Consider the following 25,260-nt stretch of genomic DNA (forward strand, 5'->3'; position numbering starts at 1 on the left):
TAAAAACTATTTAATATATCCTGTAATTATATTTTTTGAGAAAAAAATTAAATAATTTTTATCTCTTTAGTTATTGCACTAAATAGATTTTAATTTTTCAATAATCATATGGCCCTCACTTAAAATTTCTATAACATTTTTTATAATTTATTTTTTTCTCTATCTTTCTTTGTCATATCACCCATTATATAATACGTTTTCTTCCCGTGTATCACTCCTTAATATAAATTATGTTGTGAGAATGTGTTTTTAAATAATATCATTCGTTTTCAAAGGCCTGTAATTATGCAATTTTTCTTTCTTCAACGTATTTTTATCACTAGATTAATTTTATGTAAGTTTTAATTTGACAATAAATTTAATAATTTTTTAATATATAACTAATTGATTAATACTACTTTTTATAGAAACAAAGAGTGTGTTAACAAAAAAATTGTCAAAAGAAAGTGTCATTAACATTTGTCTGAGAATATCTAGAGGAATCTTTGGGATGTGAGATGCCTGTGGGGAAGCTTGCCCAAATGAAATGAATCTGCTTCCTTCAGCCCCCATATCCAAAGTTGATGACAGTTTAGAGCATTCATTGAGTTTTGAGAGTACCATGTTTCCTTTACAACGAGGCAATGAGCTGGTTATCCAGTTTTCTAATAGCCCCCACCATCACCTGCAACACAAAATGTCCCAAGATCTGATTCTGGATGATTATGCTTCTCTGGATGCCAATGATTCCAACCAAAAATTCAGCACTAGTAGCATCAGCCAACCAACAAAGAAACTTTTCTATGGGGCAAATAAAAAGAATCATGACTACTCTAACGAACATAAGAAGAAGATGATTCATAAGGAGATTGAGAGGCAAAGGAGACAAGAAATGGCTACCTTCTATGCCTCTCTTAGATCCCTTCTCCCTCTTGAGTTCATCAAGGTGAAAAATCCTTTGTTCCTTTTGTTATTTTTTTTTTAACTTTTTCTATACACTGTCTGATAATAACTACTTTTTGAACTCCTTGACTAAAATCACTCAATTATTTCAATTTTAGTTGATACCCTTTTGAAAATCAGGTTACTCCATCTTTTTTTTTTTATAAGAATCTAAATATTGAATCTCCTATATTTCTGTGATCCACTCAATAACTGCTGTTTTCTGTTTTTTTTTTTTTGGTTATTTGTTATGGTAAAAAGTTTTCTGGGTTGTTTAGGGTTATTGTGATGGGTTTTTTCAGGGAAAGCGTTCAATATCTGACCACATGAACGAGGCAGTGAATTACATAAAGCACATGCAGAAACATATCAAAGAGCTTGGTGCCAAGAGAGATGAACTGAAGAAACTCTCCAATCATTCCAATAATATGGAAAATAACCATGAGGGCTTGCATACATCTTGCAACTTCACTGTCCACGAGAAAAATGGTATTATGGGAATAGAAATCACCAGTGTCTTCAGAGAGGAAAAGCCTAAAATTTCAAAGTTACTACAGTTTTTGACTGAAGAAGGACTTGAAGTTGTTAGTTTCTTTTCAACAGAAGTCAATGGCAGATTGCTCCACAGTGTGCAGTGTGAGGTAAGAAGTATTCAGGGTTTGTTTTTAACTTTATTCTAAAAATTTATTTACTCTAATGTTCTGTATTTTCCATATTGAACTTTATTCACAGGTGAACCATTCCAACAGTGTAGATCCATCTGAGCTGAGAAAGAAAGTTTCCAAAGCATTTTCAACCTTTAGATGCTCTGATTGATTTTGTCGTTGAAGCTAGCTAGCCTCACAATCTGGCTAATAACAGGAAATTTACCCATAGCATGCATTTTAAACGGAGAGCTACTCTAACTATGGTACTATAGAAAAAATCTAAGAGTTTTAGTATTGTTATTTTTTTGGATTAATAGTTGAATGAGTTTGAGAAGTGAAAAAGAGAGAGGGAGAAAGAGAGATTCATTAAATGGAAGCTCGTTTAACTATTGGTAAAAAAAATATCAGTACTAAAACCTTAAATTTCTCAGGCTACCATAGAATTTCTCTTTTAGACTTTTCTAACTTGATAGACTTTGTTTGGATGAGTTTGCTTGCAAATTTTACATTGGCAACTGTCCCCTTTTTTCTCTTTGATTTGGACTCTGCTGCTTTCTTTGTGAAGAATGAGGGAAGAAGACAGTAAAATCGTACAACTCAAAAATGAACTCTATCCCAATTCCTTTTGTAGCTTTTCTGCAATAAAATGGATTCAGTTTCTGTCTTTTTTTTTTCCTTTCAAAATTTACAGATGTGCGTTAATTGTTTACTTGCAAGTTTTAGTTACCTTGTAATTGAACGTAGAGTTTATGGGATTATTTTACCTCGAGAATCTCTTATACATCATATGTGTGTATTTGATATTTTTAAGACATATAATCAATCTAGCATTCAGTTTTCACCCTTCACTCTTACTTGAATTATGCCACCACTTTGAAACGGCGTATATTGTTAGAAGAGTTGTGTGATATTGAGTATAGCTTCTAAACTGTTGTCTTATGCTTGAATTTTGATTTAAATTTAGATGTTAGAGGAAAAACAAGTGTATATATAACTATAAAAGTTAAACATATCTTTTTAGAGGAGATTTCAGTTTGATTTATATCTTAGCTTACTTAGTAAAATCACTCTAACATCTGAAATTACTGCTTTAACGAAGATTATGTCTAAACTGGGGGAAACGAAAGACTGATAAACAAAAAGGTTAATTATGAAATTGATTTGTCTGAAGCTTATGCTACGCTCCCTTTTAAACATAAACAGTTTCAGCAATGGACAACAATTGTAGCTGCGGAAATCACTGCAACTGTAAAATTGGCGGTCGCAGATTTCAGGTGATGCTCCGCATTTCAAAATCATATGTAACTTTTTTCTATTAGGCTGGTACTTTGAATCTTTAGCTTTAGAAATTCATTAATATGCTTGCTTTTCATCTTAAGTGAAGTGAAATCAATTATGTTCGGAGAAATGTCCACTTAAAAAAAATTGAAATACTCATTTACCTCAATAATTTTTATTCATTAGAAAACGATTAGTGAGGACATTGTGGCTTTACATTGACAATATGATGTACATCATACTAACATATAGTTTTGATAATTTAAAAATCGAAATAACTCCACAACTTTTATACTAACGTACAGTCTAATTTTTAGTAAGCAAAATCATATTAAAAGAATTAATTTTAACACGTATAACACATGTTTCTCATTAGTATGTGACACTGATGATAGGTATAACATTTCAAAAAGAAGGAAAAAAATATTTAAGATGTTATAACTTTGTATGCTTCCTGTGACAATCTTCATTTTGTCGGTGAGTTTGCACCCCAAACAATGATTTGTGCTGTTATGACAGTTTTCCATTAAGAATTAGTACACATTAGGTAAATAAATTCTTACATATGTTTTTTTTAGGATAGTTCTTACATATGTTAATATATATTCCGTTGTGATAGATATCATGCTTGGAAATATCTTATAGTAATCCTCTTATATAGCTTTTGCTAAAATGTGCTTAAAATTCCTGTAGAATATAGTCAAATTTAAGATTTAATCTTTCAATAAAGAAATTTGTTGATTTTTTTCATAAATTTTATTTTATTTTTAAACCGTCTGCATCATCACGTTTGTTGATGAGCGTATAGTATACATACACGTACATTTCAATATATATGTTACATCTTACTTCAAAATAATAATTAATATGATATAACCAGATATGTGTCACATCATTAATAATTAAATGATGATATGGGTTACTTTAAAAAATTAAAATTTATGAAGATAAAAAAAACAATATATATATACCCCTGAAAATACAATAGGTCAGGACCCTCTATTGCTTTCTTCTATGAAGTCTCTCTATTTCTCTCTAATTATTCTTTATCTCTCTGTCATTTGGCTTCCTCTCTCTAATGTTCCTGTCCTTCTCCTTTTATTTGTTTTGGCTTTTAAAGAGAGAAGGGCTAGAGAGGATCGAGCTAGTTTCCCTAGGTGAATGCATAAACTATGGTCAATCAATTGAATGTAACGAGTTTAATAAATTTCCAACATGCACGAATCATGAGTGGCCAGTTGAATACTTGAGTCTTGAGAAAGAACTAACGCTCTAGACTTCAAGCAGAAGTCGCAAACATTGTATTCTGTGGTGTGGTACGTAGTTACAGAATGCATCTAACTTGAGAAAAGATTGAGTGCAACTAGCTATTGTAGAATATATATTTGTTCTCAAATTTGGTTGATGAATATACCAATATTATTTTGGTGGTCGATAATTTACTTACCCATATTAGGATTGATACCATTTGAGATATTGGCTTAAATGAGAATATCTGAATATGATTAAATGGTCAGAAATTCAAGTTTTAAAGGCCCGCATTCTTTGAAAGGCAAAGTTTAAAGCCCTACTATGATCGAGAATATCGGACTTAATTATGAATATAATACAAAATTTCTTAAGGTTTATCATGTTTACTTTTTTGGTCTGGTATTTCATTTACATGATACTGATGCAGGTCCCCAGATCTCTGCTAATGCCAGAGCCGAGAGATGAAAGATAAAAGCTATAAAGTGGAATTAAGATCAATAACCCTAGTCCTACATAATTATGCTTTATACTTTTGCTTCTGTCGTTTAGATTTCTCTCGCGGCTGAAGCCAATTATTTAAAGCAAGAGACAAATGATGTTGGACAATTTAAATAAAAAAATAACAAGTAAGCCTACATTTGAGAAGCAAAACCACGATAGATCTCAGAATTTAATACTTATACAATATATAGGATCTGCTAATCTCTCCATCATATTTATCCGTTAGGAAATATTCTTAAGTTGCACACAAAAAAACAACGGAAATAAATCTAAGGTTCCAAAATATATTTTCAGTACAACTGCATTTTATTTGGCCCATAGTCTTAAAAATTAAACTGATAATCAATCTTATTAAAATACTGAATTATTGAATCAGTGATCAAATAAGTGAATCATTAATTAATCGGTATCTTTATTAAAAAATTTATACATTACCTATAAAAAAAAAATAACGCGTCAAATTAATTAATATATCCTACAAGTTCATTAGTTAAAATTTATTAAAATCCATAAATGAGGTTCTACACAAATAAAGCAAGTATATATTAATTTTTAAAATTCTATTATAAAAATAATATATATTTATGAGTATCATCATGTGCATAACGCTAGCTCAGTGGTAGCAAGTCTTTTAAAGATAGTTCATGTGAATCAAAATCAATGTTATCAATGTAAATAATTAAATATTTCCTATATATTATATTTGCGACATCTTTACAAAGAAACTTATATGGTGCATTGGTCCAATGATTTTCTCCTCAACTACAGGTTCAGGGATCGGATTCCTGTTTACAAGAACGGTTAGAAGAAAGCTAAGCACGAGACTCAAGGAATACACAATACACACTGGGTCAACAGGGTTACCAATTTAATCACGAACCGGCCAATTTGCATAGGATCACACCAAACTGATTACATGACTTATTTGATAGATAGTTTGTTCCAATCAGACCTTTGATTGGCGATCAAAATTTTAAAACTATGATTTGGCAATAACATATTAGGGCGGAAGAGGCTAGCTGGAAAAAATGACAGATAAAATTTTGATTTGACAAAATGGAGCAGAGGAGAGTAGCTGCAAAGAATAGAGGATTGAAGTTTTTAGATGGGAAAAATGAGAGTTAAAATTTTGACGAGAAAATGGGGCAGAAGAGAGTGGCTCTAAAAAGTAGAGGATTGAAGTTTTAAGACGGAAAAGTGAGATGAAGAAAGGTGAAAAAGAAAATACAAGATTGTAGTTTTGAGAAAGAAAAGGTGAAATGGAGAAAGGTGGCAAAAAAAAAACATTCAATCACATTAATTATCTTATATGTCGCACTTTCTTTATTCCCTTTCTAATTTTTTATCACATAATTTCATATACGCAATTCTTCTATCAATTCAATTTCCCTAACAAATGTAGTGGGTGTGAAGTATCCTATACATCATAAAAAAGATGAGAAAAATTATTAAGAAAAACAATCATAAAAAATACAATTACCTAATTTGGTATTCAATTATTTCATGACCCTCAGTAATTTAAAATAGTGGTGGTACACACATACACACACACACACACATATATATATATATATATATATATATATATATATATATATATATATATATATATACACGTGTGTGGGGAGTAAAGGAAGTTTTAGCCTCCTTATTCATTTATATGCGGCCCAATAAGTTTGAGTGGCTCAGATTTAAAGATGATACGTACTATTTACACTTCCAATTTTTACTAATTACACCTGAGCACACTCTTTTTATATTTGTTACCCATTATACCCTTTTTTTCTTAAAGTGTTGCACCTTTAAACTTTCTTTTTCTCTTCTGGAAATGTATTTCTAGAATAATATATACCTATTCCAGAAACCAAATTATGATAGTAATAAAGCATACCTTAACCAAATTACTTAAGAGTCATTGCAAAATATAATCGTTGACGTTGTAAACCTATATTAGAAAATGAATGCTTATTTGAACACACTAAAAGAGAGAATTCACTGTCAAAAGCTTGGGGGTAATTTTAGGCCCAAACAAAAGATAGATGGTGTTTTCAATTCATTTTGTGATAAAAAAAAGTAGTTGTTTTTTTGACAGAGTGATAAAAGTAGTTATTCAGTCAAATTCCCCTCTAATATTATATGGTAAGCTAGTGTGTACAATTCAAACCAACAATGTAAATACCCAAGTAATATACGCACCATACACAGAAAAAATGAAAAAGAAAAAGGAAAACATTAAGGTGCCTCGATTAGTAGACAGATTCTTTTGTTCAATTCTCCTAACACCAACTAAATTAGTCCATATTCAACTGTTACCGGAAAAATGTACGAATTTCAATTTTCTAAATCTCGTGTGCTTTAAAGTCCTATAGGAGGATGTTTAGATTATACTAGTTTGAAACGTAAACTTTTTTCTTTCCTCTCAAATCATGATCTGACATCAACACTGTGTTCTTTACCAGGCATATGTTTTATTGATGAAACGCAATTCTGCACACAAAGCACGATTTGGAAGATGCAAATTATAATCTAAACACATGATTGAATATGAAGGATGTTCATTGTCGTTGGGTTCGATATCCATTAGGACTAGTCTTGCGTTCGGGAAGCTATTCCATCTCATTTGCTATTAATTGAGCTAGACGTGGCATGCAAGTCAAAATAATACCCATTTTCAATACAAATTAAATTTTAGAGGTGGCAGGGGGAGACATCATAGCTTTTACAGTGTCTCAGATCAGCAGCTTGTAGACAAGTTTGAGTCCTAAGAATGATGATTGAACTATAGCAATAAATCTTAAAGCAGATGATAAAACTAGTATTTACACAAGTTATTGAAGTTCTGCATGGGTGAACCTAACCACAACACAAATGAGGTATGAAGATGACCTTATTCTAGTCCTGAAGTCAAGCAATCCCCACCACAGTTTAAAAGACAATTTATTTCAGGTTGAAGCAAATTGAGTTATATATGGGGCCAATTTCCTATCACCTTTTTAGTTCATCGCTGCAGTTGATACATGATAATTTAGCATGCAATTTGAGGATTTTAAGAAATACCGTTGTAGTATAATATTTCCTTTATAGTACTTACCAAAATATACAATCTTTGAGATCACATGTAACTGCATACAAGGAAGTATGCCTGGTTTCACTATTGCAGTCATTAACACATAATTACATGAGAAAAGCTTATAGATAGATTCTGCTTCAAAGAATTTAACCATTTCAAATTCCAATGTTCTGTTGCAACTGGTATCACCAACATGGCTCTTCCACCTAGGAACAAAACTGATCCATACAAACTGTAAAGGCTAGTCAAATTCTAAAAAAGCAGTGTAAACAGTAATGGACCACAACAAAAGAATAACTTCTGTAGTAAACAAAAGGTATGGTATGCTGTTATTTCACTTCCAAAAGTAAGAGCAAACTACAAAGATGGCCTCAGTCCTCACCACAAGAAAATGGGCCAAAATTTCCAAAAGATGAACATCACTAAAGGTATGCCTATAAGTCAGCTTGAAAAAAATACCTGAAGTAGGTGAATCTAATGTACATAGATCAAACACTACTGATCCACAATGGTATCAAAACACAAGTGGTTAACAACAATTTAAAAAATGATGATAAAAGAGAGTGAGCAAACTCAAATGGTGAGAGCATAGCTTTCCCCTCCTAAAATCCCTATACATTTTTTTCTGTCGAAGGCAAACTTCCACTGCCAGTATACTAGTTTAACATCTAATTATGAAATTGTGTTATCAGATATTAGAACTAGATACTCACCTGCCTTTTCTCCTAGACTTGAAAGGGAACCTAGAAGGGGTTGAAGGAGAGTATTCAACAGGCAATTGGGGAGGCTCCAATTCTCCACTGAGCATTCCTACAACCTCCTTCATTGAAGGACGACGAGCAGGTGACTTCAGCAAGCAAAGCAAAGCCACCCTGATGCAGAGAAGAGCCTGCTCCTTATCCAACAATTCAATAGACTCATCAACAAGCTCAACAAGCTTCCCATTTCGCGCACAATGGCGCGCCCATGACAGGAGATTTGCCCTTTGAAACTCGGACAAGGGTGAACCGCTGACCTGAAGTGGGCGCCGCCCAGAAATGATCACAAGCAACAACACCCCAAAGCTATACACATCACACTTCTCAGACACTTCCCCACCATAGCCACACTCAGGAGCAACATAACACACAGTTCCCCTAATACTAGGAGTACTACTCACACCACCACTCTTTGGAATCTCCCCACTAGCAGAATCAAAGCTATTATTCCTCCTCCCTCTCCATAACTCACCACTCAACCCATCCATCCAGCAATCCATGTTCCCACGGTTGTTCCTACTCCTACTCTTGCCCTTCCTCTTATCCATTGCATCATCACTCATCCACCAATCATCACCACAATTCTCATCATCATCACTCTTCACACTCCCACCCTTCCTCTTTTTCTTCTCCTTCTTCTTCTTCTTTGTCGTCTTCGCATTCGCATTCTCCTCAAAACACTCCTCCTTCCACCATTCCCTCACCGTCCTTCTCTTCCCCTTCACAACACCATCAAACTTTTCCTCTTCCATTGATTCCCACCATTCCAATTCCTTCTTCCTTCTCTTCTTCTCCTTCTTATTTTTCTCTTCCTTCCCTATCTCCACATTTTCCAACTCAATTCCACTCTTCACCCTTTCCTTATTCACATCCCTACCAATCCATTCCATCACATAATCCTTAACCTTTTTACCCTCCCCAACCCCAACCTCATCCTCATGCTTCCACCACCAATCCCTCACAGAATTACTCTTCAACCCTTTCTCATTAATCTTCTTCACACCCTCCTTCTCACTCTGCGCACTACCCTTCTCAAACCCGGGCGAGGCCTCCGCCACTGCCAAATTGGTCTCTGGCGAAGTCATCGCCGCCATCTCCGGCGAAGGCGATTGCTCCACCCCCATGTCACCCTCCTCCATAAAAACACTATGAGCACTCTCCACCGATCCACAATCATCAACAACAACAACCTCCTCCTCCTCCTTCTTCTTCTTCGTCTTCATCTTCTCTTCATCATTATCAACACTCCCACATTCCAGAACCTCAACTTCAAACCTCGGAGTATCCGAGCTCAACCTCGCAAGCCCAAAGTCCCCAATCCTCGGCCAGAAATCGCGATCAAGCAAAACGTTACTCGGTTTTATGTCTCCATGAATTACAGGGGGGTCATAGGAGTGAAGAAAGTGAATACCTTTCCCTACGTTGAGGATAATTGAGAAGCGCGTGTTCCAGTTTAAGAGTTCGGGGCACTTGCGGTGCAAAAGCGCGTCTTGGAGGTTGCCGTTTTGCATGAGCTCGTAGACCAAGAGGAAATGGCGTCGTTTAGGGTCGGAGGAGAAGTGCGTGGCGGTGATGACGTGGCGGGAGAGGAGCTTCGAGGCGAAGAAGAGTTCGTTGTGGAACTCGCGCTCGCCCTGTTGGTGATTGGTGTTGGAATCCATGAGCTTGACGGCGACGGGGGCGCCGGCAAGGGTGCCAGCGAAGACGGGGCCGAAGCCGCCGTGGCCGAGGCGCGTGGAGAAGGAGTTGGTGGCGCGACGGAGGACGGAGAAGGAGAGGCGGTGCGGTGGGGAGGTGGCGGCCGGAGAAGGGAGGTGGGTGGTGGCGCGTTTGCGGGTGAGGGTGCGGTGGCAGAAGAGGATGAGGAGGAGGAGAAGGGAGCATGTTGAGACGGTGGCGGCAAGGAGAGGAGTGAGAAAGTGATGGTGGTGGTGATGACGTGGCGGTGGCTGCGGAAACGGGTACGGGTCGGGTATGTCTGGTGACGTGGATAATTGTCGGGATGGCATGTTGTTTGAGATGTTCGATGTTAAGTGGTTAAAGGGTTGGTCATGGTTTTGTTGTGATGTTTTTGAGTGATGGGAAGAAGAAGAAGAAGAGAGTAAACAATGGATGGAAGGAAGAAAGAAACATAGAAGGGAGTGGAGGGAATTTTCTCTGTCTTTGGTTTTGTATTGTATCTATGCAAGACTTTGGAAGATTGAGTATGGCATGTGTCAAGTCATGTGTGTCAGTGTGTGTAATTCGTGAGATGACTGTTTCTTGCTGGACTTTTCATGAGCTTGTTTGTTTGTTTGGACAAGTACGTTTTTGGTACTACTATTATTTATTTTGTTATTATATCAATAAATAGAATATTCATATTGTAGATTGAAAAAAAACATTTATATTGTAAAAAATTTATTATCTTTAAAAGTTATATTGAATATACGTTCTATATTAGTTTAGGGTATACAAATTTTTGAAGTGATGATTTAAAGAACAAATAAAATGTCTTATTGAATATTGTTGGCAAAATTTTCAATGATGCTAGTCAACGGATAGTTAGCATTCTTTATTAAATATTTTAACTATTTTAGAAGTCAATATTGAAGAAAGTTATGTTTTTAATTAATATAATTAGTGGTCTTTTATTAAGTAATTTTTATTTTAATTCTATTTATCCTTTTCTTGAGATTATGCTTAGATTTTTAATGTTAAGTTGAATGAAATACAATAGAATATCCAGAAAATTGTGTTAGGTGAAATACTAATCAATGTGTTTTTGGTATAAAAAAAACCTAATCAATGCGTTAAGAATGTTGATTAAGAAAGTAAAAGTACAAATATTTATTGAAACAGAACAAATATCCTTTACTAAATTGAAAACATTGACTAGCAAGGTATTTAGTCAGATGTATAAAAGATTTTGAAAACAAATCATAGTTTAAATTTTTTAAAAGTATAAATTAAATAATGATAAAATTATATGTCACAAAATGAGTGAATTTCTTCGCATTAAAAAAATAGAGTTAAATTTGTAATATAGTAAAAGGTTATATGTATATTTTTGAATTATATTTTGCAAAATTTATGTATAAATATACTTAGTATTTAATTTGTATCAAGTTTGATGTGTACATCTAACCTTCTTCTAATTTAGACGTTTCGTATAAGCATGTGTCTTAACACTCAAACTTCTGACGTACCCTATATATAAGATCCTTTCTACAACTGTATCTAATCCTTGTGGCTTGTGGGGCTAGTAGTACTCCTTTTATTACTTATTTATGAAATTTTCTATTAATCTGTTTCTTGTTTTCTAGTTTGCTTCTGTTAATGTGCACAGCTACACAGGCTGGGAATTTATTTATTTTTCTATTACTACTCTGTTTCTTGTTTTCTAGTTTGCTTGTGTTTATGTCAATTATGTGCACAGCTTCAATTGCTCCACAGGCTGGGCATTGATGTTACTCAATTGACTTTGTCTCAAAATATATCTGTAAAAAGCACTTTTCCGGTTGTTATCATTTTTCTGTCCATGCATGTGTACATTATGACAAAAAAATCAGTGCCCAAATATCATATTATCTTCTTTTATATACTCATTAGTTTATTTGCCTCTTTTCTTTAAATGCAAGGCAAAGGAAAAGACCAATTATTAAAACTATACAGTAGTACGTTGGAATAGAGTCTAGCCAAGAAATGCCTTAAGTATACCGAATAAGAAATTAATAAATCAAATATATTTTATAAAAATAAATGGTAATAATAATACATTTGTAATGCTTTCCTTTCACTTTTTATTGTCTTGAAAACACTTGCTGGCTTCTCCTTGTAATATTATTGAATCTATGTAGCGTTTTATATTTATTTTAAGGATTCTATATCTCAGGGATTTACTTTCTGTTTACTTTATATTTTAATAAAATTAATTTTGATATAAATGATTTTGAGTTGTGTTACATGCATGACTAGGGTTATGTTAAAATTACTGTCAGCCTTAAATTTTACACTTAATGTATGTTATGCGGAATTAATTTTGATGGTTAGCTAAAACAGCTGGTACTAGTACTTAGTTAATTAATTGATTAATTTGTAGTAGTAAAAAAATGTTTGCCTAAGGTAGGGCTAATGTGAAACCTACTACTTTTGTAATGGCATGCTAATTAACTACTATATATAAAGGGTTTACATAAAATATCATCAATTATTAAACATGAAGAGAAGATGTGAAAAGTAGAGTTTAAAAGCTTGGCATGACAAGTGGGGAGTAGGTAATTTTCGTTTTAACCTTTTATGCTTCTTCAAACTTTCCAATTTCCTACTTCAAACCAACCCTCGTGCTTTGTTTAGTCATGATTACCCATGAGGTCATGACCCACACTTGGTGGTGGTAATAGTAGAATGAAGATCACCAAAACGCCCTTGATGTTTCTGTTTTGGTAGATTTTGACTTTGTAATCTACTAATTGCAAGTTTGTCGTATGGTGATAGTGACAAATAGGCATTAATAATCTGTCATAATATTGGTCTGTTTGGGATCATATATATAGGAAAAAGATTCATTCCTTTTCATTGTTGTCTTTATATAAATCAAAGCTTTACTGGGAAGAAAAATATGAAGTACATATTAATTAGTGAATCAATAATAAAAATAAAGAATAAAAAAATGTTATTATTAATAAACTGTTTATCTGATTTTTAATATGTTTTTAACTTACTTTTTAATGAAAATATATTAATTATTAACTCCTTAACTAGTAATTAATCTATCTAAAGACATTATTAGTTAGCAGGATTCTAAATTTAATAACACTTTATTACTTAAACTTAAGATTGAATACATGGGCTACTTGAGTCCTTCTCTGTATTACCTAGCTTAGTAGATATGTTAATTATATCGTAAAGTAAAATTAATTATGCACGGCCTATATTGGGCCATAGATTTATCATGAAATGGGAAAGGTCATTTACGGGCTCCCAATGAAGATAGGCATTTTAATGGAAAACAATTTATTCTTATAATTATTTTTATAACTATTTTTTATAATTATAGAAGAAAAAAAAAGTATAATTTTTTTCACTGTTGTTTCTTATTTTCTTCTTCTTCCATCATGTACCAAAAAAAAAGTATAAATAAAATGAGTAACATGGGAAAGAAAAATAAATAAATTACTGTATAAATGTGTAATACACCACTTAATTTAGAAATTTTGTTTAATAAACTTCGTCTGCTTTCTATCAGAAAGAAAAGATGAATTAAAAATTTCTATTCACAGAAAAGGATATTGTATTGGTCAAGAGATAGAATAGACACATCTAAATTCCTTTAAATCTATAAGAAAAAAATCGCTATTTTTTAAATAAAACTTTATATTCACATATAAAATATCTATCTTCAGATGTACCAAAAAAAGAAAGACATATCCATCTTTAGACATCAATTTAAAGCATCATTTAATTTCCTTCTTCATGTCACGTGTGAGTGCCTTTATTGTCGAAAGTCGCATGCCAATGATAGTTCTTTATTATCCTCATCGACTCATCGTCGTAAAATTAAAAATCATGAAGTGAGACGGGTCATTGCCCATAACTATCTTTTGCTCATTTATGAGACAGTTTGCAGCTTTTACAACAAAGCTTTCTTTTGATAGTAGTATTTCTTATTCTTGAATTTTCGATATTTAAAAGTTAATTGAAATTCTTATTAATTCAAACAAATTCACTTAAGGAAGCGAAAACTTCCTAATTTTTATTTTTCTTCCTACACATATTTTAAACTCGAGATCTAAAGTCAAGATGAATCAATCTTCTTGTCACTTTGAATGACAAACATTTTTTGCTTTCTTTAGATAGGTTTGATGTGATTTAATTTTGTTTTAAAATAACTGAAAAATTTTAAGAAAACGTTATTTTTCTAAAATAATTATATACAAAATTACACATAAGGCTTATTTTTTTAATTTTAAGAGAAGATTAAACTGAATTTTAATATTTACATTATTGCAACAATTGTGTTTTGGCAAGTAATGAAAATAAAATTTATGATGAATTCACTGCCTGTTTGGTTGGGCGCAGTTCACAATGAACTTGTGTAAACTTTGGAAGAAATACATTTTTTAATTTCTGCTTTATTTTTATTTTCTGATAATTTGACATAGATTTGCTTCTTTTTTTTTTTCTTTGAAAGATGTATCCACTTTCTTATTAAATGTCACCTAGGAATTTTTTTCACTCCTAACAAATGTACCGAACTTTGATTTTCTGAATGCAAATAACTTCTTAATTTTACCCTCAAAATCTTATTAATTCATTCATTTCTATACAGTCTTGCTCTTGCCCTTCTATACAAAACTACTATTTGACTACTTTTTGGTCGAGTACTTTACTCTAACTTTATAAAAAAAAAAAATATTAGATACGCACACATCGACTAGAATCAGAGAAGAAAGCGATTGATCTAAGAAGACATATCCACACAGGAACAGGATGGTAGTTGTACTTGTAGGGTACCCTTATCCATAAAAGGATACAACCATGTGAGACTAAGGCATGCATGACCCAACAATATTCATTGTTTGAACTGAAACCCCCACAAATTCCGCTCCCAGCTTGGTAAATGCATGGTACGTGTGTTTTGAGTTGGATTGGACGCACCTATCAAGCCAAGAGTTCAACAGTTTCCCGCAATCTATGGCAACATATAGTCAAGTTTTCCTAACCCAAATTTCTAAATTTCAACTCCAAATTTTACCACTATGAATTTGATTTTTTTTTTTAGGTAAACTTTAAGAGAACGAGATGGCATCCCGATCCAAAACAAGACAAGAAAAGTCTTTTGAGCTCAAAGAATATTTGAGATTTGAACATGTAATGTTTGAGATGAGACTTTATCTTCTTTCACCCGATCAACACCTTAGGGTTAATTTTAAATTATGGAAGATTGTTTAATTTTTTTAAGAAAAAATTATTTAAAAAGTATAACAATTATATAATTAAAATGAATTCAAAAAATCAATTTAGTATTATTCTTATAATTAAAAAAATCTTGAAAAATTAGGCGAAATATATAGTACAAATGTCTTCTAGATTTTTATCAAGGTTTAAACGGATCATAAAATAATGTTGCTGACTATATGTTAAATCCAACCATAAAACAGGTGTTTGGCCCATATTAATTGCTTGAATAGTGTTGGGACATATGCTGTCATGCTAAAGAGGGAAATTTTTCAGCTATAATAATACCACACAAAGGTTAATTTAAAATATTTTAATAATAAACTTGTGTCATATAGGTTACTTAAATACTAGGTCGATCCATGCAACTGTATCATATGTGTCAACACAATTAAACTTGGAACAACTCAGTTAGAGTTTTCTGAACTAGGGAATAATGTTCCATTTTGGTAACTCAAACTTATATCTAATTTTATCCGGGGAAAATAAATTCTCTATCCATATATCTCCATTATGCATTTTAAAAGAATTAATGTTTGTAATTAAATTTTTTAAAGGTAAAACTTAACCGGACTTGTCACATTTTCATTGGTAGGTTTTTATCGAGTGCAGTAATTTTAGTTACGATCTTTATCCAATTAGTATTACTAAAAGAATTCCAAAACAACATTACAACAGGACAGGATCGTTGTATCACTCTAACTAAATATAGTCTTTCTTTTTTATAGCTTCAAATTAACTTCACAGCTTACTTCTCCTTTCCTTTTTCTTTCAATTGGTTTTTGAAGTCCAACTTCTTATACCAGCAAGTATAAATATGCATAGTGTTGATCCATGAAGTCAAGGAGAACGATTGTTAAAAGTTGGTGTTCACATGTCGCGAATGGAATATTGGTGATCGACCGAAATGAAGTCAGCATATAATAGAATTTCAAGGAACTATAATAAGGTAGCACAATGGATTTGATTTTTTCGTAGAAAGTATTTTTAATTCGGATTCCACAGCCAGTTGATTTGATTTGATTAATAAATTACTTATTGTTCACAGTTTCTATAAACCAGTTTGTAATTTTCTAACCGAATTATTAATGGTTTATTATACAGTTAAATATCTTGCACAGTCCATATTGAAAATCTTTTCCATATAAAACCTTCTTTAAACTGAGTTTAGTTTGTATAAATTAGATATATCTTTGACCGAAGTTATTCCTGTTGGATTTTGGAACTAGATAGAATAATTGTGTCTCATACTTTTTATTTATAATTCTATAAATCTTACATTATTTTGATTTTGAGTGAGAGACCACAAATATTCTCCAATCTATTAGATTTCATTGATCTAAAAAAATTTTACACACAAAATAAATTAAACATAAATCATTTTGTTATATAGATTGTTCTCTTATATGTGAATGTAAGATGATCTCATTCTATATTTTTTTATCCTAAAATAAATTTTTTTTATCTATATTTCAATTCTTTTAAAGAAAATAAAATAAAATAGTTATATCTTTGTAATTATTAGTAGAATCATATTAACCAAGAAGAAACACAACTTTTTTAAAGTTAAATAATCAAGAATACATATTCTTTCTTGATATACAGAAACTAACAAAAATTATTCTAAAATAAATCAGAAAGAGACTTTTGTTACTTAGTAATCTTACTTAACTCAACTAAAATTAGTTTCAGTGAAAGATACTTTTAAATATAAAAAAAAATGCAAGTACAAATTGGACAGATAAAAGTTTTCTTACCGTCTTTATAAGTTTAATAACATTATGTTTAATTTAAAGGAGCTGAGGGATATTAATGGAGAGGGAAAGGAAGAGAAGAGAAAAAGAAAAATGAAACTTATTTAGTTTAGTTTGAGTATTTGATTTAATTGAATGGGAAGAAAAACAAGTGTTACTTGTTTGATTAAGGAAAAAGGAAAGGATATACAACTATATGCTTATAATTATTAATGAAGAAAATGAGATGGTAAGTAAAAGATTATAGCACACTTCAAAAATTATAGCAGCCACTTGAGTCTTGAATAAAGTATTATCTGAACCTTTCTTAAAATTTGTTTTCAATGCCATGATTATAGAGAGGATGAGTGAGGGGAGAGAATGAGTGTTAATTCCTTGACAAGTGTATTAATTTGTCTAAATAATATTTTAAAACGGTAAGATCAAGTATCAAGTCCATAGAGATTTTAACTGTATTCAAAGTTTGTATATGGTCAATTTTAAATAATTAATGAATTTAATTGAATATTTATGGAGTGACAATGCACAAATATAAAGTCGACATAAATTAAACTACAAAGCAAAGCCTGTGCAAGGATGAGAAAACAAATATTCGAAGCAGTGAAATGGCAGTTGATGCATAATCACAAACTTGTTGGGGACTCAGCCTACCAGAACTACTCTTGATGTAATATTAATGATTTTTATTTATTTAATGTTATTCCAATTATTACCTACATCCACTAACCTACTCTAGTTATGATACCTCACGTGAGAGAGACTATATTACCTAATTTTACTCCTAATCCCTTAAGAGCTACATAAGATAACTTGCATTACAAGCAAAGATGCATAATTTAGGTTAAACAACATCATTCTATCCTTACAGATGAATTACCTAAATGTTCTTTTCAAGTTCTTAGGAAATAAACATTTTCTAATGCCTAAACCTATAACATTACATGAGCATGGGTGATCAAACCATAAGCATGATAATAAGCACAAAAAAGAGACAATAATATCAAAATAACATTAAATAGATAATTAGAATCATTACATGAAGAGTGTTTGGTTGTTGAGCTCCCAACAATGGGTGGTTTAACCTCATTATCATGAGAGACTTACAAATACAAAAAAAAGGCAAAAGGAATGGAGGAAAATGGAGATGAATGGAGATGAGGTGCTCCAAATGAGTGGTTTCCCCCAATGGGTCGTGCCCTAGCTCTCACTCTCTGCTGCTCAATAATAATCCCCCTTCCCTCCTCTTTTTTTCTCTTTAAAACACAACACAATCATATTTTTTAACATTGACTTTGCCCTAAGCAAGACAGGTGTGCTGAGCGTGGTGCACACATGTCCAACTGCTTAAGTGACCACACAATAAGCCATATGGTGCGCACTTAGTGTACTTGCACATGGCAATTGGCTTCAAAAATGACTTCCTGTGCTAAGCAAATTTCTTGGGCTAAATGGTCTTAACGTGCTGAGTGAGGCTGTCCAAAGAGGCTAGTTCTTTGATCTTCTTTCATGTCTTCTGTTATATCTCTATAAAAAGTATATAACCAAGAACACTATAAATTTACTAACTTTAGCATCTAATGAATAAAAACTTAGAAAAAATTAAATTCCTAATGCTTTGACACGAAAGAAACAATAAAAGATAAAAAATTAAATAATTATTATGTGATTTAAATAAACAAATTACGTATGCATAATAATTATCAAAGTGCTAATCCAACAACACATGTACGGTCCTAATAAGTCCTATCAATTGAGAGCAATGCACAATTGATATGGATTGATGATTATTGATATACACTTTAGTAGTATCATCACAAAATTAATGGAAACGAGGCGTTCAACTTTATAAAAAACATTTATAATTATATTTATTTAAAATAATTTTATCGATTAAACTACCGAATCACATAATATATTTATACTTGTATTTTACACAATATACCATATATTAAAATAGAACAATGAAATATGAATTACTTTTGAAATGGTCTAATTCTTTTTAGATTTAATATACTTTGTAAAAACACCAAATTCAAATATGCAATTAATAAAAATTATGGTAAACAAACTATTAAATGCATCATTTTACAAAGTTTTTTTTTATCTAGGTAAAAAATTGGGTATTCCCTAACCCACTTAAAATATTATTGTTATTTGTTCCTGTCTTTCATTTATTATAAAATCTTAAAAGACATTTCATTACCATCAATTTGATCATGATTCATTCATGGGTAGACCAATGTAACAAAAAAAAAATAAAAATCATAGGTAGACCAATGAACCGTGAGACAAATACCTTCATAGATTCAATGCTCGACCAGGTTTTAAGAACAATTGGATACTTGCCACACATATTGAATGCTTTAATTGGCAGTTTCAGTATTTAACTTATTGTGATGATTACGTCAGACCCTACTCGTGCTGTTTCAGTTTTAATTTTATATTGAAAGTTTCGCACATTTTACAAGGAGAATGGCTAGAGCTTATAATAGTCACATGCATGGAAAATTCTAGGGTGAACCAGCAAATATGTGTTGTGGTTCACCCGTGAAGTAACATATAAAAAGTGTTTTAAAGTTTGAAAGCCGTTGGATATATTTTAAAATATATGAACGGGTGAGATTTGATACTGCTTTTTATTATACAAATAATTGAATTATTATATTAATTTTTTAATTTAACTACGCATTGTCCGTTTTGACCCTAAACCTGCTCTGTCTTACCATAAAGCTTTAGTGATAACCGCACTCGCGCACTCATGGACAAGTTGTAATTGCAGATGACACTTGCAGTCCCACGTCCCCCCTTTTGTGTGACAGAAATGGGTTGTTTGTTATACTGTATGTGTTTCAAAATATGAATGTTGATTGTATACATCATGTTTTGCGTCAGACATCAATGAATCAAAACCTAGTGAGTCACTTTAGTAGAAGTGTTATATATACAACACATATGCAGGCAATTAAGTTCTGTTCATATTTTTCCTAGGTGAGAGGAATGGATCGGTTCCTGATTAATGAAATAACAACACTACCATAACCATTCTTTTCTAGCACTAACTGCTTTCACATTAGTTGACACAAGTGGAAGAGTTCCGTATAGTGATATCAAGTCATTGAGACATTTGTTTCTCCTGTTGCTATGCCCTCTCAGACTGCTAATACCCGATGCACCAATCTCATAGATTTTGCCTGCAAATTTCATGCATAAGTTTGATATTTCATTACCTTCAAGCTGAGTGATAGATATAAAGGATTAGACAAGACACAGAGATCAAGTGATCCTTATCTAGCTTTCCCAGACCATACAAGTAAGTCTCCACCCAAAAGGAAAAAGGACTGCATTATTTTTTTTTCTTCCTTTTTAGGGCAAAGAAAGCAACACATTTTTGGAAATGGAGAAAGTGATACTAATTAGTAAATATGACAACCCAGCGTCTTTAAAATGTACTAAGGAAGTTAAAATTAAAATTTAGTATTCAACACTAAGAAATTTCATCAGAATAACTTCATATCTAATTGAAATGCACAGATTGCATCCTAATATTTTGCGCTTTGCTACATTGCTAATTGCTAAGTCCATGTTTAATAATGTTTAAATCACATGTCTATGCCTGTTTAAAAGTGACGATGTTTGCACAATTTCCTAACATTGAACAAAATCTGTAGCTCGATAGCATATGCAAAAAATTAGTTTACTTGGAAAAATACATGCACCGAAACTTCAACAAATAATTTCTTCTAAATTTAAGTTATTACTGTAGACCACACACGGCAAACTGAATCCTATCCTTAAAAGTAAAGAACAAAATGCACCTTTCACCCATATTGGAGGACCACTTGTAGCATTAGCAACATAAAGGGACATTGCAATGTCTTCACAAGTTCTGTTGAAGGAAACAAAGTTGAAATTAAAAAAATATCAAGGGCATGGAAAAGAATAAGTAATGAGAATAAATTTAAAATTCTTGAGAGGATTAATCATATATATTACCTCTCCCTGGAAACATAGTCCTGAATTGATGGAGACATCTCATGAGTATATAAATCCAAGTATTTCCTGTGAAAGAATGCAGCCTTTGAGAGAACCATGCTATAAGTGCCCATCCACCAAACAGACCACCATCCTCCATACCTGTAATATGCAGCATTATTTTGCTGCAGTATACAGAGAATTCAGTCAGATACAATATGCAAACTAACATGAAAAGTTATATTCAATAAGGGTAAATCAGAGTTCCATTATGTTTACCATCAAGCAAGTTGCCATGAATACAGTGGACATCTGCACATTTCTCTTATTTTTCCTTTCTTTTTTAATTAAAAATATAGTAGTAACGTGTGTTTTTCCTATCAATAAGTCATTTCCCATCATTCTGAAAAATATATTAGTTCAGAAAAAGCATCTCTGAAGTGAGTCTAGTCTGTCTGAAGTGTGCAAAGGTGCAATGGTGTATCTACTAGTAAACTTTAGTGGTTAAAACACAATACACTTTAAACTAAAATGAGGACGCATGCACCCTTACTTGCTTACTTTAGAGATTAGTATCAATTTAGAAGAGCCTTGTCTATATTAGTTTGATTTTTTCTCCTTCTGCCCCCACCCTCAACCCCGTAAGTGGCAGTTTCACTTGCACCATTCATGGGCAAAGCATTAATGAAGTGTTCATCTTCATCATATAATCAATCAAAGCTCAATGTCAAGCTCTGTATATAGTTGAACTCGACCATATGACCGTATAGCTAATCCTATAAAATACTTCAGGTTTCAGCATCCTACTTGCAAGAATTATCGCAAACCTAAAGTAATATTCCACCTTTGAGAAATTAGAGAGAGTAAAATTTAAGCAGTTCAAATTAAAGTAATTGAATAAGAAAAGTAGTAGTTTACTAATAACTAACCTCCTTATCCAGCCAGTGCATTCGAGGAACAAATCCAACCATCGTAAATGGTGCACTTTGCCAGACAGAGAAAGCAAAATCTAGAGTAGAACATGGAACAACCACATCATCATCAACTGAGAAAATTGCGTCTGTCTTGAGGTCCTTTATTGGCTTAAACCTGCTGTTTGGCTCACCATCTGCATTGATGTCAAATCTAAAGTTTGGCTTGTGAGCTTTCTGAGACTTCAAAACCACAATCTTATTCAGATATGTTTTCAGCTTCTCGGATGGTTGTTCACTTTCACTCCACACCAAATGTATTGCATCCACACTTTGACATGATGAATAATGAGCAACAGTTTGCTTCAGAAGAGATTTTTGCCTCCAAGTGTTTATAAGCACAGTATAACCACCCCTGAATCATGGATTAAATCAGTTGTATCAGCAGATCAAGCACAAATTATAAAACATAACAAAATAAAACTCTAAAATTAATCCTACTGGGAGCAAGAACCACATTGAATGTCATTACATGCAAGAAAAAACCACTAGAAGAAAATATAGGGGCATGTTTGATTTCTATTTTCAAAAACTGCCTTTAGTTTTCAAGAAACAAAGACAACAAATATTCAAACCAAGCTGCCTCACGATATGCAGCACAACTCCAGATGACTCACACCCTTGAGTTAGAACTATGAAATAGAAGAGGATGGAGAGAAATATCTCCTAATTGTTTCTGTTTTTAGGTTTTTTAAACACTTGTTTTGAAAATAATTTTTAAAACTCAATAGATTTTAGAAGAGAAATTCATTGCTGAGTAGTATGAAATTATTTTAGAAAATAGTTTTTACTACCAAATGGGGAGAACGAAGTCAAACAGGCCGTAAATAATTGTTTGCCAAAAACAATTAGAAAATAGGGAATCTAACATTATGACTATCCATAGATAGTAATCTAAAAGTTCTTTGCTTGCACACATCATGCTGAATTAAACAACCTAGCACATCAAATCTATCTTTCGTTTTGAGAATTTCTCAATGCACAGAATTCTCAATATTTCTGCTAAAAATCGTTCAAACAAAAATCATCACTTTAAAGAAAAAAGGAAAGGGAATTTTTTATTTTTATTTACAGATCACGTGTATTCTCCGGGGAAGGCAATTCTGCTCAAGCTAGACATGATTTGTGGTGAAAAAAATGGTTAATTTGATAAATAAATAAAAATGGAATTTCTTGAAACAGAAAGCCAAAAGGTGCAAATCCACAAAACCCGAAAAAAAAAAAAAAAGACATCGACTAAGCAAAAACAGATCCATAAAAAAAAAGTGAAATTGCAGAAGAAAACAGATCCATTTTTTAGTATATACCTTGAAGTGGAAGAAACCGAAGAGGATTGGTGAGGGTTCCATCCCATCCACGAACTGAGTCTGGAGGAGACGAAAACGATGACGGAGAGAGCAAATAGAACTAAGAAGAGCTTGAACTTGGCGGCGCCGAGGAACTGTTTGGCGCGGCGGAGGTAGAGAAAGGGGCGAATGCTGTAGGCGCTGCGGTTGGCGGCTTTCTGCTTCGCCGGAGAGTCGAAGCCGTCGCCTGCGTCGGCGGCGACGCGAATCTGAACGGGGTTGGACATGGCTCAAGGTAGAACATTCGAGGAATTGACCGAAGAGAACGCGATGAGGATTGTGGTGGTGATGTTGGTTTGCATCATCGTCGTTGCGCGTGTTGAGCGCTTCAAACTACAAAGGGATGCACGGTCGGTCACTGCTTCAAAACGACGTGTGGCTTGTTGGTCATAGAACCACAAAACGACACATGAAACGATTTTAACACGTATCATTTGTTGTATGTATATACATACTATTAATGATTAATGATTATTTTTTCATCTAATATAAATTCTTTTAATCTAATGTAAGTCATTTACTTTAAGGAACTTACTTAATACTATTTAATATATTTTTTTGATATAGATCATACTTATTTTTTACTATTGATTTTTTTCTTGACAACTGCTGTAATAATCTTGTTTGATGATTAATATTTAGATAAAAACATAAAACATACTAAGCACTTTGATGCATCTATAATGCAAAAATTAGTAATTTGGATATCTTAAAAGCATTTTTTCCTCTGTCATAAAATTCACAAAAGTTCAATAAAAATTGTTCACTCCATGTCATATAATTTTTTTTCCACCATTAACATTAATATGAAATATTTATCAATTTTACGAATAAATTTTATTTTAATTTGTAGAATACATCTTAAGTTCTCAACTTATTTTTAGTGGGTTCCTTCTATCGCTTAGCTTACACAATAACTCTTATTTTTATTTACGAATATTTTTTAATACTCCTATAAAAATTACGTTCAAAATTTTTTCTTTGTAAATATTTCAGTCCTCTATTCTACCAAAGAAGAAAAAAAAATCTCTTTAGAACTTTGAGATGTCAAAATATCGTTTTTCAAATATTCCTTAATATTACTTTCAATACTGGCCTGCTTACATCTTAAGGGAATTAATATGTCTTTTTCAGATCTCTAAAATGTTTTTTTCTTCTTTAATTTAAATGATCTATGATCTAAATCCAACTAAAACAATTAAATTGTTCCTGCATAAAGGTAATGGAAGATTTATATTCATAACACCCCTTGTTATTTAAGAATAATTTGAACTTCAATTTCAAACGTGGTGGATTTGCATACAAAAGGAATTCAACTTTTGTTTAAAGAATAAGATGCCTGGATCATACTCTCCGAGTCCTCACCACTTCTTTATGAAGAATACGATACCGTGTCAGAATCAAACAACTCAAATGAATTGCCCCAGTAAATACTGCCGCACAGTGCTTTCAACACTCTCTTTTCAATTCTTTTTTATTATTTGAATTTATATAAGTTTCACTAATTTTGTAATGACTAATGAGACTAGCATATTTAATAAGATTTATGTAAATTTCACTTAATAAAAAAGAGTGCGTCGAGAAGACATACCTATGAATTACACTCATATTTGTCTTGTACCATGCACACACCATATATGCTCCTACCTTTGATCAGAAAACATTGAAAATTAATGGCTTTATAGGACCTGCGCATGCAGGTGAATTGTTTAATGCATTATATCACGTACTAATGAATCGCTGTCTGACTCTGTAGAAGTACTTTGGACCACAAATTCTTATGAGGCCAGCTATTTAGCAGTTGAGATGCACATGCAACGAGCATGTTGTCTTCAACTGAAATAAATTTGCA

The 25,260-nt window shown here is 32.4% G+C and overlaps 3 protein-coding genes across 6 annotated transcripts; 1 reads left to right on the forward strand and 2 right to left on the reverse strand.

Moving 5' to 3' along the window:
• The first annotated feature begins 426 nt into the window (after positions 1 to 426).
• LOC114366866 (transcription factor bHLH118-like) lies at positions 427 to 5,692 on the forward strand. Of its 3 annotated transcripts, none has more exons than XR_003657063.1 (5): positions 427 to 925; positions 1,224 to 1,562; positions 1,654 to 1,831; positions 2,772 to 2,842; positions 5,367 to 5,692. XR_003657063.1 is itself a non-coding variant. In XM_028323884.1 (3 exons), the coding sequence occupies exons 1-3, from the start codon at positions 527 to 529 to the stop codon at positions 1,735 to 1,737; spliced, it is 822 nt and encodes a 273-aa protein (XP_028179685.1). In that variant the 5' UTR covers positions 427 to 526; the 3' UTR covers positions 1,738 to 2,409. The 3 variants fall into 3 exon arrangements, 1 of the variants encoding a protein (XP_028179685.1); XR_003657064.1 differs by lacking the exon at positions 5,367 to 5,692 and adding an exon at positions 4,525 to 4,732; XM_028323884.1 differs by lacking the exons at positions 2,772 to 2,842; positions 5,367 to 5,692 and having other exon boundaries at positions 1,654 to 2,409.
• A 1,884-nt stretch (positions 5,693 to 7,576) lies between these two features.
• Positions 7,577 to 10,664, reverse strand: LOC114368603 (receptor-like serine/threonine-protein kinase At4g25390). 2 transcript variants are annotated; one of them, XM_028325815.1, is made up of 2 exons: positions 8,382 to 10,664; positions 7,577 to 7,886 (listed from the first exon to the last, which is right to left on the reverse strand). In XM_028325815.1, the coding sequence occupies exons 1-2, from the start codon at positions 10,433 to 10,435 to the stop codon at positions 7,592 to 7,594; spliced, it is 2,349 nt and encodes a 782-aa protein (XP_028181616.1). In that variant the 5' UTR covers positions 10,436 to 10,664; the 3' UTR covers positions 7,577 to 7,591. The 2 variants fall into 2 exon arrangements, with proteins under 2 accessions (XP_028181616.1, XP_028181617.1); XM_028325816.1 differs by having other exon boundaries at positions 7,643 to 7,900; positions 8,382 to 10,662.
• A 9,281-nt stretch (positions 10,665 to 19,945) lies between these two features.
• Positions 19,946 to 23,826, reverse strand: LOC114368604 (glycosyltransferase family 64 protein C4-like). The gene is made up of 5 exons (XM_028325817.1): positions 23,370 to 23,826; positions 22,021 to 22,417; positions 21,113 to 21,276; positions 20,935 to 21,005; positions 19,946 to 20,310 (listed from the first exon to the last, which is right to left on the reverse strand). Exons 1-5 carry the CDS (start codon positions 23,633 to 23,635, stop codon positions 20,150 to 20,152), a joined length of 1,059 nt encoding a protein of 352 aa, XP_028181618.1. The 5' UTR covers positions 23,636 to 23,826; the 3' UTR covers positions 19,946 to 20,149.
• Between the last annotated feature and the right edge of the window lie 1,434 nt (positions 23,827 to 25,260).

This window comes from Glycine soja, chromosome 9 (genome assembly GCF_004193775.1).
Source record: "Glycine soja cultivar W05 chromosome 9, ASM419377v2, whole genome shotgun sequence".
In the NCBI taxonomy this organism is placed as follows: Eukaryota; Viridiplantae; Streptophyta; class Magnoliopsida; order Fabales; family Fabaceae; genus Glycine; species Glycine soja.